The sequence below is a fragment of the Poromitra crassiceps genome (genome assembly GCF_964638095.1).
Source record: "Poromitra crassiceps genome assembly, chromosome: 12".
NCBI lineage: Eukaryota > Metazoa > Chordata > Actinopteri > Beryciformes > Melamphaidae > Poromitra > Poromitra crassiceps.
Window position 1 is genome coordinate 32,025,217 of NC_139632.1, and position 12,312 is coordinate 32,037,528.

The 12,312-nt window shown below is 45.2% G+C and overlaps 1 protein-coding gene across 1 annotated transcript in view; it reads left to right on the top strand.

The window, feature by feature from the left end:
• Window positions 1-11,571, top strand: part of tmem47 (transmembrane protein 47) — a gene marked incomplete at its 3' end in the record, with an annotated part of 12,519 nt that extends 948 nt beyond the window's left edge. Inside the window, exons 2-3 of the mRNA XM_083648461.1 lie at window positions 10,204-10,344; window positions 11,393-11,571. Coding sequence (XP_083504587.1) covers window positions 10,204-10,344; window positions 11,393-11,571 — 320 coding nt within the window. The remainder of the gene's footprint in view (window positions 1-10,203; window positions 10,345-11,392) is intronic.
• Between the last annotated feature and the right edge of the window lie 741 nt (window positions 11,572-12,312).

Below are 12,312 nucleotides of genomic sequence, written 5' to 3' on the forward strand. Positions count from 1 at the left end.
ACAAAGTTTGGGAATTTAGCACTTCATATCAATCTGATAAGCTGCTGCTTCATATATAGCCTACCAGTGTTTCTCAACGTGGGGTCCAGGGACCACCAGGGTTCCTTGAGGGGGTTTCAGAGGGTCCCCAGCAAACTGATGAAGTGTTAAACTTCAGCATTTTTTAATTTACAAGAAGTTAACACAATGGGCCTTTTTCACAGCAGCCATTTTGTGTAAAATGCAGGGTAAACACAGGTGCAGCCAAAACATTAATGAGGGCCTACAATACAGACAGTCATGGAATTCTGGACAAAATCATCTCTGTCAATAAAAATATTCTCAGATTTGGGTCCATCCGAGAGACAAGATCTCATCAAATGGGGGTCCGATGCTCTGATGTGATGTGTAGATGTGATGTGTAGTAGTAGTAGTGTAGTAGTAGTGTAGTAGGCGTCGTTGATATGAGAAGGACTCAGAATCACTGCTATATAGACATACTATGATGACCTCATCAAGATTTATCGGCCTACAAAGCTGTGAAACTTACAAATGAAAAAGGTGCGTAAAGCCACAACTCCTGATGTCTAGTCGTAGTTTTCTCTCTCTTTGTAATGCTGCTGCCTGCCTGCCTGTGGCCGGGGAGCTGAGTGAGTGTTTGTGTTAGTGTGACAAACTGTTTTCTTTCTGTCTGAGAGATGAGTAATGAGAGATGAGTGAGGCTGGCTGCTCCTCCTCTGCTCTGCCCTGTCAGTGCAGTTTGGTGCCATATAAAGACATGCAGTCAGCAGCACAGCACAGGAAGTGCACACCACACACGCTGGACTGACCACTTCCTCCAGGCCAGCTTGTGCTTGGCTGCTCTTATTGATCTGAGCTTCTCCCTCCCTGATATCTCCTCACCTCCTCACCTCCTCACCTCCTCACCTCACGCTCTGATGCTCTGATGCTCTGAGCATTACATCAATCCTGTTCGCTGGCAGCTCACATGTTCTGGACTTGTGTGGTGTGTGTGTGTGTGTGTGTGTGTGTGTGTGTGTGTGTGGTGTGTGTGTGTGTGTGTGTGTGTTTGTGTGTGTGTGTGTGTGTGTGTGTGTGTGTGTGTGTGCGCGCATGCGTGTGCGTGTGTGTGCGTGTGTGTGTGGTGTGTGTGTGTGTCCAGGAAACTACAACATTCGTCAGTGTGAATTAGAAAACAGAAGTGAGATATCACCATACGCGCTGAAGAAGTGTTACTGTACATGTTGGTAGTACAACACGAGGGTCACGGGTTCGAGCCCCCGTGTTGCGTCTGGCTTGGTCGGGCATCCATACAGGCACAATTGCCTGCGCCTTGCGGGTGGAAAGCCAGATTATGTGTCCTGGTAGTTTGGTGGGGCACCTGGGAACTAGGGGGAATAGCGTGATCTTCCCATGCACTACGTCCTGCCAATGAAACTCCTCTCTGTCAGGTGGAAAGAAGCAGCTGGCAACTACACATGTATCGGAGGAAGCATAATTATGCTAGTCTACAACTTTCCCCACATCGGCAATCGGAGTGTATCAATGCCCGGGACACAAGAGCCACCAGTAACGTAGGTATGGCTGTACTACACACCTGTACTACACACCTGGGGCCGGTTGCACCAAGTGGTCTTAACTACGCCTGGTCGTAACTCCTACGTCGGTCTTAGTTAAGACCAGTCTTTAGAGTGGACTTACGCCTGTTGTACCAATAGGGCTTACATCTGGTCTTAACTACGCTGGTCGTTGCAATGCGCCTCCATGTGAATTGCCGGGGAATGTGCCCCGATTGGCCCAAAAATGTGCCTCGTGCCGTCACCCACTACTGTATGTGCGTCACGACACCATCCCTCCTCCCCGGGGGAAAATGGCAGCAGCGATTAGTGCCAAGCAGTCTGAATGAAATTGAATGTAACGTTCCCAATTCTATGTATTAAATTCTAAAAAACTAACGTCAACATTTGGGAAGGCTAAGCCACACAACTAGTTCGTTATAATCTAACATCATGCTTCGATGGCGACGTTACGATGATGACGGTGACGATGACGGTAAGGACTCAAAAAGGTCTCTGCTGCGGAGATCTCTGTTACAGGCAGGCACTACGCCTCCTCCTGACCAGGCGTAAGAGTTACGCCTGGTTGTAGTGAAAAGAAGGCTTAAGCCCTCTTGGTGCAACCGGCGTAGCTGCTAGGTCGTAAAGTTACGACCGGCGTAGCTTAAGACCAGTCGTAAGACCACTTGGTCCAACCGGCCCCTGTACTACACACCTGTGGAAGAAAGGCATCCAACAAGGTATTCTATTGGTATCGGTATTGGTACTGGTATCGTAGTTTTTTAAATGATACCCAGTCCTCACACACACGCACATACAAACATGTTAACGCACAGGCACACACAAACACACACTCACACACACACACACACACACACACACACACACACACACACACACACACACACACACACACACACACACACACACACACACACACACACACACAACACACACACACTCTCTTTCTCTCCCTCACACAAGGGGTCATATGTCAAGTATAACAGATACAGGGCCTCGCCACAGGGCTAGGAATGTGGAGCAGTCGTGCCAGAGGCGAGTGCTCCAGTGCCGGGGCAGTGTGAGGGGAGGGGCAGTGCGAGGGGAGGGGCAGTGCGAGGGGAGGGGCAGTGTGAGGGGAGGGTCAGTGTGAGGGGAGAATCAGTGTGAGGGGAGGGGCAGTGCGAGGGGAGGGTCAGTGCGAGGGGAGGGTCAGTGCGAGGGGAGGGTCAGTGTGAGGGGAGGATCAGTGTGAGGGGAGGATCAGTGTGAGGGGAGGGTCAGTGTGAGGGGAGGGTCAGTGCGAGGGGAGGGTCAGTGTGAGGGGAGGGTCAGTGCCGGGGACCCCCTCATTCTGATTTGTGATTTTGGGCTAAGCTTTATTGTTTCCACGGTAACATGCTCGATAGGTTTGTTAGATTAGAATGTAATCCATGAACCATTTTAGATTTAAAGCATAACATATTTTCGTTGAACTATGAAGCTTTTGCAACAACAAAAAAGTTTTTATTTTTATTTTCCTGAAAACTTTTTTGCGGACCCCCTGGCAAAGTGCCACGGACCCCTGGGGGTCCCCGGACCCCCATTTGAGAACCACTGTGTTAGAGAGCGAGAGGGACTCGAGGCTCTTCTGTGACACAGATCTTCCACCGTCGTCTCAGACAAAGGGAGACTGAATTGGGGCCCTGGTGGATTTTCTGATAAACAGCTCGGCAGCCCTGAAACACGCGCGTGGGGCCATAATGAAACACGCGTGTGGGGCCATAATGAAACACGCGCGTGGGGCCATAATGAAACACGCGCGTGGGGCCATAATGAAACACGCGCGTGGGGCCATAATTAAACATGCGCGTGGGGCAAATAATTAAGACTCAGATTGGATCTCACACACTGTATCTCCCCTTTCCATCTGTCGTCACGTCACGCGGGGCTGATGGACACACACGGTATCTCCCGTCCCATCTGTCGTCACGCGGGGCTGCGATTCATCGCTTGGCGCTTCCTCTGCCCTTCAAGCCTTGGAGCGCTACAGCTCTGGCTGCCTCTCTCGCACGGTGCACAGGGGCCGGTCCAAACCCGGGAGATGAGATGTCTTTCCGCCTCCCGCTGTCTCATGGAGGCACTGATAAAGGCTTTGGCTGGCCTGGGCCGGGCCGGGCCGGGCCAGCTGGACTGCAGATCGGCTGGGCTGAAGCCACAGGGTCGAGCCCAGAGGAGACGGCTCCAACGATGGGACTTGGACACATCCAGCCTCAACGACCCTAAATAGAAGGAACAGACAACTCTCACGTCACAGTGTTCCAATTTTGCATTGGGGCCAGTTGTATTGAAGTGCATGGAGACTTGCACTATAATCGTATCTTATCTATCATCTTATCTCTGCCGTTTCACCTTTGATTGAAAAATGCTTCCACCAGATGGAAGAAAAGACATGACATGATGCAATGCAACATTTGAACGTGGTGTGATGTGAGTGACGCAGACAGGCAGCCAATGGGAGCAAGGCTGAAGAAGGCAGGCAGCCAATGGGAGCAAGGCTGAAGAAGGCGAGGGGTGGTTCTGGTCGGGGGCCGCGGGGGCTGTGAAAGCTGCAGGCTTGAGGGAACAGGGTGCTCTGCTTTCTGTGGGCTCCTTCCAACATCCTGTGGTGGCACGGCCATTTTTAAACTCTAAATCATCTTCATGCTCCATATTTGGTCAGACGTACTTGATGTTTGTTTCTATTTGAGCTGCTCGGCCCCTGGAAGAAAGTTTCCCTCCAACAAGAGTGGGAACTACATTTTAAGCAGCTTATGTGCCGTCACTTTCTCCCCCGCTGGTGAATGTTTTAATGATTTTCTGCCTCAATAGAGAGGAAGTATTCTTGGCAATACTTAATATTTCTTCCTTGGCTCCATATTATGCACAATACCATGTAGCGTATACTTTACAGAGATGGACAATACCATGTAGCGTATACTTTACAGAGATGGACAATACCATGTAGCGTATACTTTACAGAGATGGACAATACCATGTAGCGTATACTTTACAGAGATGGACAATACCATGTAGCGTATACTTTACAGAGATGGACAATACCATGTAGCCTATACTTTACAGAGATGGACAATACCATGTAGCCTATACTTTACAGAGATGGACAATACCATGTAGCCTATACTTTACAGAGATGGACAATGCCATGTAGCCTATACTTTACAGAGATGGACAATACCATGTAGCCTATACTTTACAGAGATGGACAATACCATGTAGCCTATACTTTACAGAGATGGACAATACCATGTAGCCTATACTTTACAGAGATGGACAATGCCATGTAGCCTATACTTTACAGAGATGCTCACGTCATTTTTTGCTAGTCAAAGTCTCAAGTCTCTTATGGATGAGCATTCTATCATCTGCTGCATGCCATCTAGTCTGTTTACACTGCATGGCTGGAATTCAAAGCATACCGTCCTCACTCCTTTATCTATTAGCTACAGTATCAGTTAGTTGACATTATTATTAGTAGCAATTTATTTAATGTTAATGCACCCAAAAGATACAAATAAATGAAGATTGTTCACAAGTCCAAAACCTCGAGTCTGAGTCGAGTCTCAAGTCTTTTGAGGTCGATTCTCAAATCACTGGGTGTGCGCGACTTACACGTAAGTGCAACTTGAGTCCATGTCGCAAGTCCAAGTCCACATCTTTGATACTTAACAAAATGAAACAAACATTTCAAAGCATAATCAAAGCCAAGTGTTTCAATGTGAACTTCTCCCCCCACACTACAGGGGGCTTTGATGTTATTTATGCTTTTGCACTCAGTGTGCTGTAAATGACTTCCTGCTCTGTAATCAAATGCTTCACCATAACATCCTGTCTGTTTACTTACAGGCTCCTGTTTCCACAAGACTATTCATCTCTCAACAATAAGATCATATCGCTTATCTTTCATCATTCTTCACTTAACCTTTCATAGCTAATTAAGTCTTCACCAATCTGATCATTTGTGATCTGATCTAATAATATAATAATATAAATAATATAATATAAATATATATGTAATAATATAAATAATAATCTAATAATAGAATCTAATAATAATCTAATAATTATATATATATATATATATATATATATATATATATATATATATATATATATATATATATATATATATATATATATATATATATATATATATATATATATATACAGTATATATATATATATATACCTGAGTGTGAATCCAGAGTTACTGAACATGTGTGTGAATCCACATGTAAGTGGAACACACCTGCCTGCCCTCGCACAACATTGAATAATGTCACGGTGTAAATATAGCTATCAATATCTGATGCCAAATTATTAGGGCTTATTGCAAAATAAAAACGCCTTTATCAATGAACAAGCCCCCCTCTCAGTCTCCAACCTCCGAGTCTGAATGCATAAACGCTCGAGTCCAAGGCCAAGTCTGATCCAGTCATCAGTGCTCAAGTCCAAGTCGGTTCATGTTTCCTAAAAATGACTCCAGGACTTTGAGTCTGAGTCCTGGACTCAGGTACTACAAGACTGACTAGAGTATCTTTCTCTTTTCTGACTTACAAGTCAGGCCTACAAGTACTACAAGACTGACTAGACTGAGTATATGTCTCTTTTGTGACTTACAGGCCTACAAGTCTCCTGCTGCCTTCCTTATATTGCTTCCGCTTCAGCATTCCAGCAGCGATAGAAAGTGAGCTGGAGAGAGAGCAGAGTTATTCACAATCTGTGAGCTGGAGAGAGAGCAGAGTTATTCACAGTCTGTGAGCTGGTCAGAGAGAGCACAGAGTTATTCACAGTCTGTGAGCTGGTCAGAGAGAGCACAGAGTTATCTTCAGTCTGTGAGCTGCAGAGAGCACAGAGTTATCTCCAGTCTGTGAGCTGGTCAGAGAGAGCAGAGTTATTCACAGTCTGTGAGCTGGTCAGAGAGAGCACAGAGTTATTCACAGTCTGTGAGCTGGTCAGAGAGAGCACAGAGTTATCTCCAGTCTGTGAGCTGCAGAGAGCACAGAGTTATCTCCAGTCTGTGAGCTGCAGATCAGACTGAGCACAGAGTTATCTCCAGTCTGTGAGCTGCAGAGAGAGCACAGAGTCATCTCCAGTCTGTGAGCTGCAGAGAGCACAGAGTTATCTCCAGTCTGTGAGCTGCAGAGAGCACAGAGTTATCTCCAGTCTGTGAGCTGCAGAGAGCACAGAGTTATCTCCAGTCTGTGAGCTGGTCAGAGAGCACAGAGTTATCTCCAGTCTGTGAGCTGGTCAGAGAGAGCACAGAGTTATCTCCAGTCTGTGAGCTGCAGAGAGCACAGAGTTATCTCCAGTCTGTGAGCTGGTCAAGTGTTTTTCGACTACTTTTGAATGAAATGCTGAGAATGCTGCTGACTTGGCATCAGCCAAGAGGGGGGATACCCATTATCTGAGTCACCCCACCGAAACACCTAGCTTTTCTGCTGCATTGGGATTCATTAGTGTGTGTGTGTGTGTGTGTGTGTGTGTGTGTGTGTGTGTGTGTGTGTGTGTGTGTGTGTGTGTGTGTGTGTGTGTGTGTGTGTGTGTGTGTGTGTGCGTGTGCGTGCGTGAGTGTGTGTGTGTGTGTACCCAAGCGTGTATGTTGTTTGTTTCTCACTAGCTCTGGGATGTGCTGTGCTCGCTTCGTGTGTTGCTGCATGGTTCACATTCTTCAGCCGTTGGCCATGCGTCCCCAGTGGCTCGCATCAAAAACAGTTGAGTCTCCGCCAACTTCTTCTTCTGCGAGGAGTTGACGCAGCCTCTTATTATCATATGAAGCACAAACAGCCTGTATATATACTCTGTATGTATATATTGTATGTATATATACTCTGTATGTACAGTATATACTGTATATACTCTGCTCTGCAGTCACTCACCATAAATGTTTTGTTAGTGGCTGCAATGGTTTTGCTCTGTGACCGTGTGACCAGCAGGCATGTCGGTGAGACTTAACATGGCCATGTTACTGCGTGCGGCTCACCAGCGCGACCTGTGACCTACTGTATAGCGCTGCCTCTGTATCTCTCTCCCTCTGTCTCCACTTCCCTCTCTGGAGTGTCCTGGTTTTAGCTGTCAGGGTTTTTCCTGGCTCAGAATGAGCCTTTGGGGGACCGATCATATGATCAATATCCCAACTCTTATTTTGACCCCTTGTTTTTGAGTCTCCCTCACATAGAGAGCCCCAGGAACGAGTCCGGAAAACATCGATGATAACACTTCCGGGTTCTTCACTGTTTTCGCCTATGGGATTTTTGAATGGGTTTTTGGCACGATGCTTCTAATAAGGTCTCTGGGCAACGCAAGCTTAATCAAACGCGAACCAGTGTTCAGCAGGATAATCTTCACACATGAGGACCACTTTTATGAGTTTTTAAGCTTTTACGTGCTGTTAAAAGGGCGGCTAGCTAGCAAACGGATAAATGAGACTACACTGTTGAGTCGACGGGGATATTATACGTCAATAACGTCATCACTTCAAAGGACGAACACGGAAATTCTCTTTCCCTCACCTGGTTCAGCCCGGGGTAATCGTGCACAGCAGCGCACACATCAACAACAGTCCAGGTTGAGTACTGACGTGACGGGGAAGCCTATGCGACACTGTGTGTACAGTAGTTCTGGATTAGTTTAGCACAAGCTTTTTACTTCTAGGGCTCGCATTTACGCTTCAAAACTCGTGAAAGTGTGTGAAGATTATCCCGCTGAACACTGGTTCGCGTTTGATTAAGCTTGCGTTGCCCAGAGACCTTATTTGAAGCATTGCGGCAAAAACCCATTCAAAAACCCCATAGGCAGAAACAGTGAAGAACCAGGAAGGACTACAAAAATACGTCATTCCTGGGGCTCTCTATTACGCTCCGTTTTGAAGGGGAGGGGCCAACCCTCCCCTTCAAAACGGAGCCAAACAGTTTGGCAAATCATTTTTGCCAAACTGTGATAATAAAGCTATTTCTGGTTCAAACAGATTGATTGAAGGCTGCAGATTCTCATAGATACACAATTTTGTCATCATATTGCATATTATCAGAAATTAATTAATTAAATTATTGATAACTTATTAATATTTAAATTATACTATTTTATTAGTTGACTGGTTGGCTCAGGAGTCAAAACATGATTATAACATAGTAGTATATATAGATATATATATAGATATATAGATAGATATATAGATATATAGATAGTAGGCTAGCTAGAGAGACAAAGTGAACGTCACTTCCTGCTTCAGCACTGTACCAGAGATTTCCATCCGCCATTTATTTTCCCACAGACATTTCCTAAAATGCTTATAAAAAGAGTTTTACTTGTTCAAACCAAACGGTTGAGATATATTTAGACCACATAACATTTCACTCGGACTAAAACATCAAATAATTGCGGATTTAAAGAAAATATTTTTTCGGTGTTTTTTCCCCCCAGCAGCTCTAATTGGGATTGGGCCTTGCGGTCGTGTGTACATTAGACTTTTGGGTTAGTGTGTAGTCAGGCTGATCCCCAACAAACATGTCACATGATGTGATGTGTTTTCACAACACCTTTTCACACGTTTGAATTAACCCTAGAACACTAACGTCGGGTGATTTTCACCCGGACAAATTAATTCACGTGATTTTCATTGTCTTGCTGCTGTCTGAGGTGGGCGGGTCCTTAGGTACCTTCAGGATGCTCACTGACGTCATTGAATGTAGCTTTGTTTCCCTGCTCCCATTCATGGTTTTTTCTACCGGCTACGTGTTCGGGTGATTTTCACCCGACGTTAGTGATAGAGGGTAAAATATCTTCGGGTTAGTTACAATGGTATTGTGGTGACTTTTTTTTTTTTTTCACCACACAAGTCCCATGAATGGGTGGACCGAAGGAGAAGTTGGGAGCTCCTGTTTTTTTTTGGGGGGGGGGATTTTTTTATAACGATTACCTCATTTTTCCCGAATTTGACATATTTTTTATAGTGTCCCCCATAATAAACTTTCTTGTGTTTTTTGTGATATTTCACATTTAAAAACAAAAGAAGAGTACCGGTACCTCAATTTGCCATGTATTGTTGTACTTTAAGATATTTTGATGAGAAGTATGTTTTATGGGGTATATTGCATTGGGTGAAAAACACCCGACGTTAGTGATGGTGTGACTTTAAATCACGTTAGTGTTCTAGGGTTAAGGTAATGTTACAAATGTGGGACTTTAACTTTGAAATTCTCTCAAATGATGCAGTAAACGTGATTGATTTGGAGTTATATGCAGTCAGGGTTGTCCTGACCTGAACTCAACTATCTCAGGCCTTTGTGGCCTTTGGGGGAGGGGCTAAAACATATTTGGGGGGGGGGGGGGGGGCGCCAAACACTCCTCTATGCAGGAAAAACCCTGGCTACCTATGTCACTCTCTAACTCCCTGTCTCCTCCCCTGTCCCTGTCCTTGTCTCTGTCCCTGTCTCCTCCCCTGTCCCTCTCTCCTCCCCTGTCCTTGTCCCTGTCCTGGGGTGTGTGTGTGTGTGTGTGTGTGTGTGTGTGTGTGTGTGTGTGTGTGTGTGTGTGTGTGTGTGTGTGTGTGTGTGTGTGTGTGTGTGTGTGTGTGTGTGTGTGTGTGTGTGTGTGTGTGTGTGTGTGTGTGTGTGTGTGTGTTTTGCAGACTGGCAGATAGCCACTCTGGCCCTGTTGCTGGGGGGGGTGGGGCTCACCCTGCTCTCCTTCCTGGTGGCGCTGGTCTCTCTGTGCGTGGGCTCCAGGAGTCGCTGCTACAAGCCTGTGGCTGTGATGCTGTTCGCCGCAGGTAAACTGTGAAGGAAATGATACTATTACAGTAATGCTATTCTGTGCCTTCATATAATCTATGTACTATATTCTTATCTTAATATATGTATGTACTATATTCTTATCTTCATCTCAGTGTGGAAATTGCAGTTCAGCAGCTTCAGTCCAACCTTGAGATAGTGGCCAGTTTAATTGGCCATTTGAAAAGCAGGTCTGAACAGGCAGGAAACAGAAAGTGTCTTTATCTCTCCGGACTCTCCCATCTTATTCTGTATGATATCTCTTCTCAGTTGACTGCAGGCAGGCCAGGTGTTCCACAGTCGTACACACTGGCCGTTTGTGAGATACCAAAACTCTTACACTATCTTAGATCCAGCCCCTTGTAGCTGAACTATAGGGCTGAGAGATATGGACCAAACATCATAGCTGGCTATTTTTAGCAGAATGGCGACACATGATACAGTATTAATATAGCTCTGTATTTTCTAGTGGGTTTTAAGTCAAAGCCACATGTGAGATGTCACAAGCACTTTGATTCAAACAAGACTGTGATCAAAGGCAGGGTTTCCTTCCCTGACTAAAATATATTAATATATAATATAATATATAATAATATTGACACAATGAGATGTTTGATAATCATCTGTAATGTGGATAGAATGACTAAGTGGGTAAAGGCAAATAATAGAACAGCTCTACCAGACTATTCTGCTAAGTTGAGAAAACGACATCACTTTACTGTAATGTGGCCTTTAAAACACTTATCACCATATTATCATATCCAAAATCTAAGAAGATATCTCTCATATCACGATATTGATATCATATCGATATATCGCCTAAGCTGAACTCGCCTTTATTTTTTTTACTGCAGACAAACTGTTGTCTAGTGCATCTGATGAGTGAGCATGTTGCTTGCAAGCGATATGACAGAATTGAAAGAAAGTCAAATCAAGTCAAAATCACAGAAACAAACCAACCTAAACATAAACAGCAGTGGTTCTGTGTCTACCATGCATTGACTTCACTATCTTCTCTCTCTCTCTCTCTCCCTCTGTCCCGTGCAGTGGTGCTTCAGGCCTGCAGCTTGGTGCTGTTCCCCATCAAGTTCATAGAGACAGTCAGTCTGAGGGTGTACCACGAGTTTAACTGGGGCTACGGCCTGGCCTGGGGCTCCACCATCTTCTCCCTCGGAGGAGCCCTCCTCTACTGCCTCAACCCCAAGAACTACGAAGACTACTACTAAACCCTGGGCCACGAGACGAGTTGAGAGGAGAAACCCTGCACGCACTCTCTCAACACTACTAAACCCTGGGCCACGAGATGAGAGGAGAGGAGAAACCCTGCATGCACTCTCTCACCAGACTCTGTTATTGTAGAAGTGAAAGCCTCAGCAGTCAAACACAAAGCACAACCGCAGACTGGAGAACCAAAACAAACCCAGATTGTTCGTTTCAGGACACCATCCACAGCTTCTTCTGGAAAAGAACCATTTGATACTGTGAGCTTATGTTCTCACTGGACCAAGGCCCCCTATACACTCAGTGGCACAGGACTATGTTGGCAGCCAATCAGGCTGCATAATGGAATTACACAACCAATGAACTTAGTGCCTAAGTCGCGCCCTTTTCCGGGTCAGGCAGACGAACCAAGGGATTTCATCCGCCATTCATTTTTCCATAGACATTTTGTAAAATGCTTGTAAAAAATAAGTTTGTTGATTGTTAATTTAATTTGTTTGATTTAGCCATAATGTTTAGATTCATAACATTTCACTCTGACCTACAATTTTTTTTTTTTTTTTTTTAGTTTTGGGTCTAAATATAGCTGAATCGCTTGCTTTGACCAACTAAAGCAATTTTTTTTATTTAGAAGCATTTTACAAAATGTAGTTCATGAATGGCGGATGAAATCCCTTGGTTCGTATGCCTAATAAGCCGGAAGAGGGCATGACTTTGGCGCTCTTATTTGTGAGGGAATGCCAGAG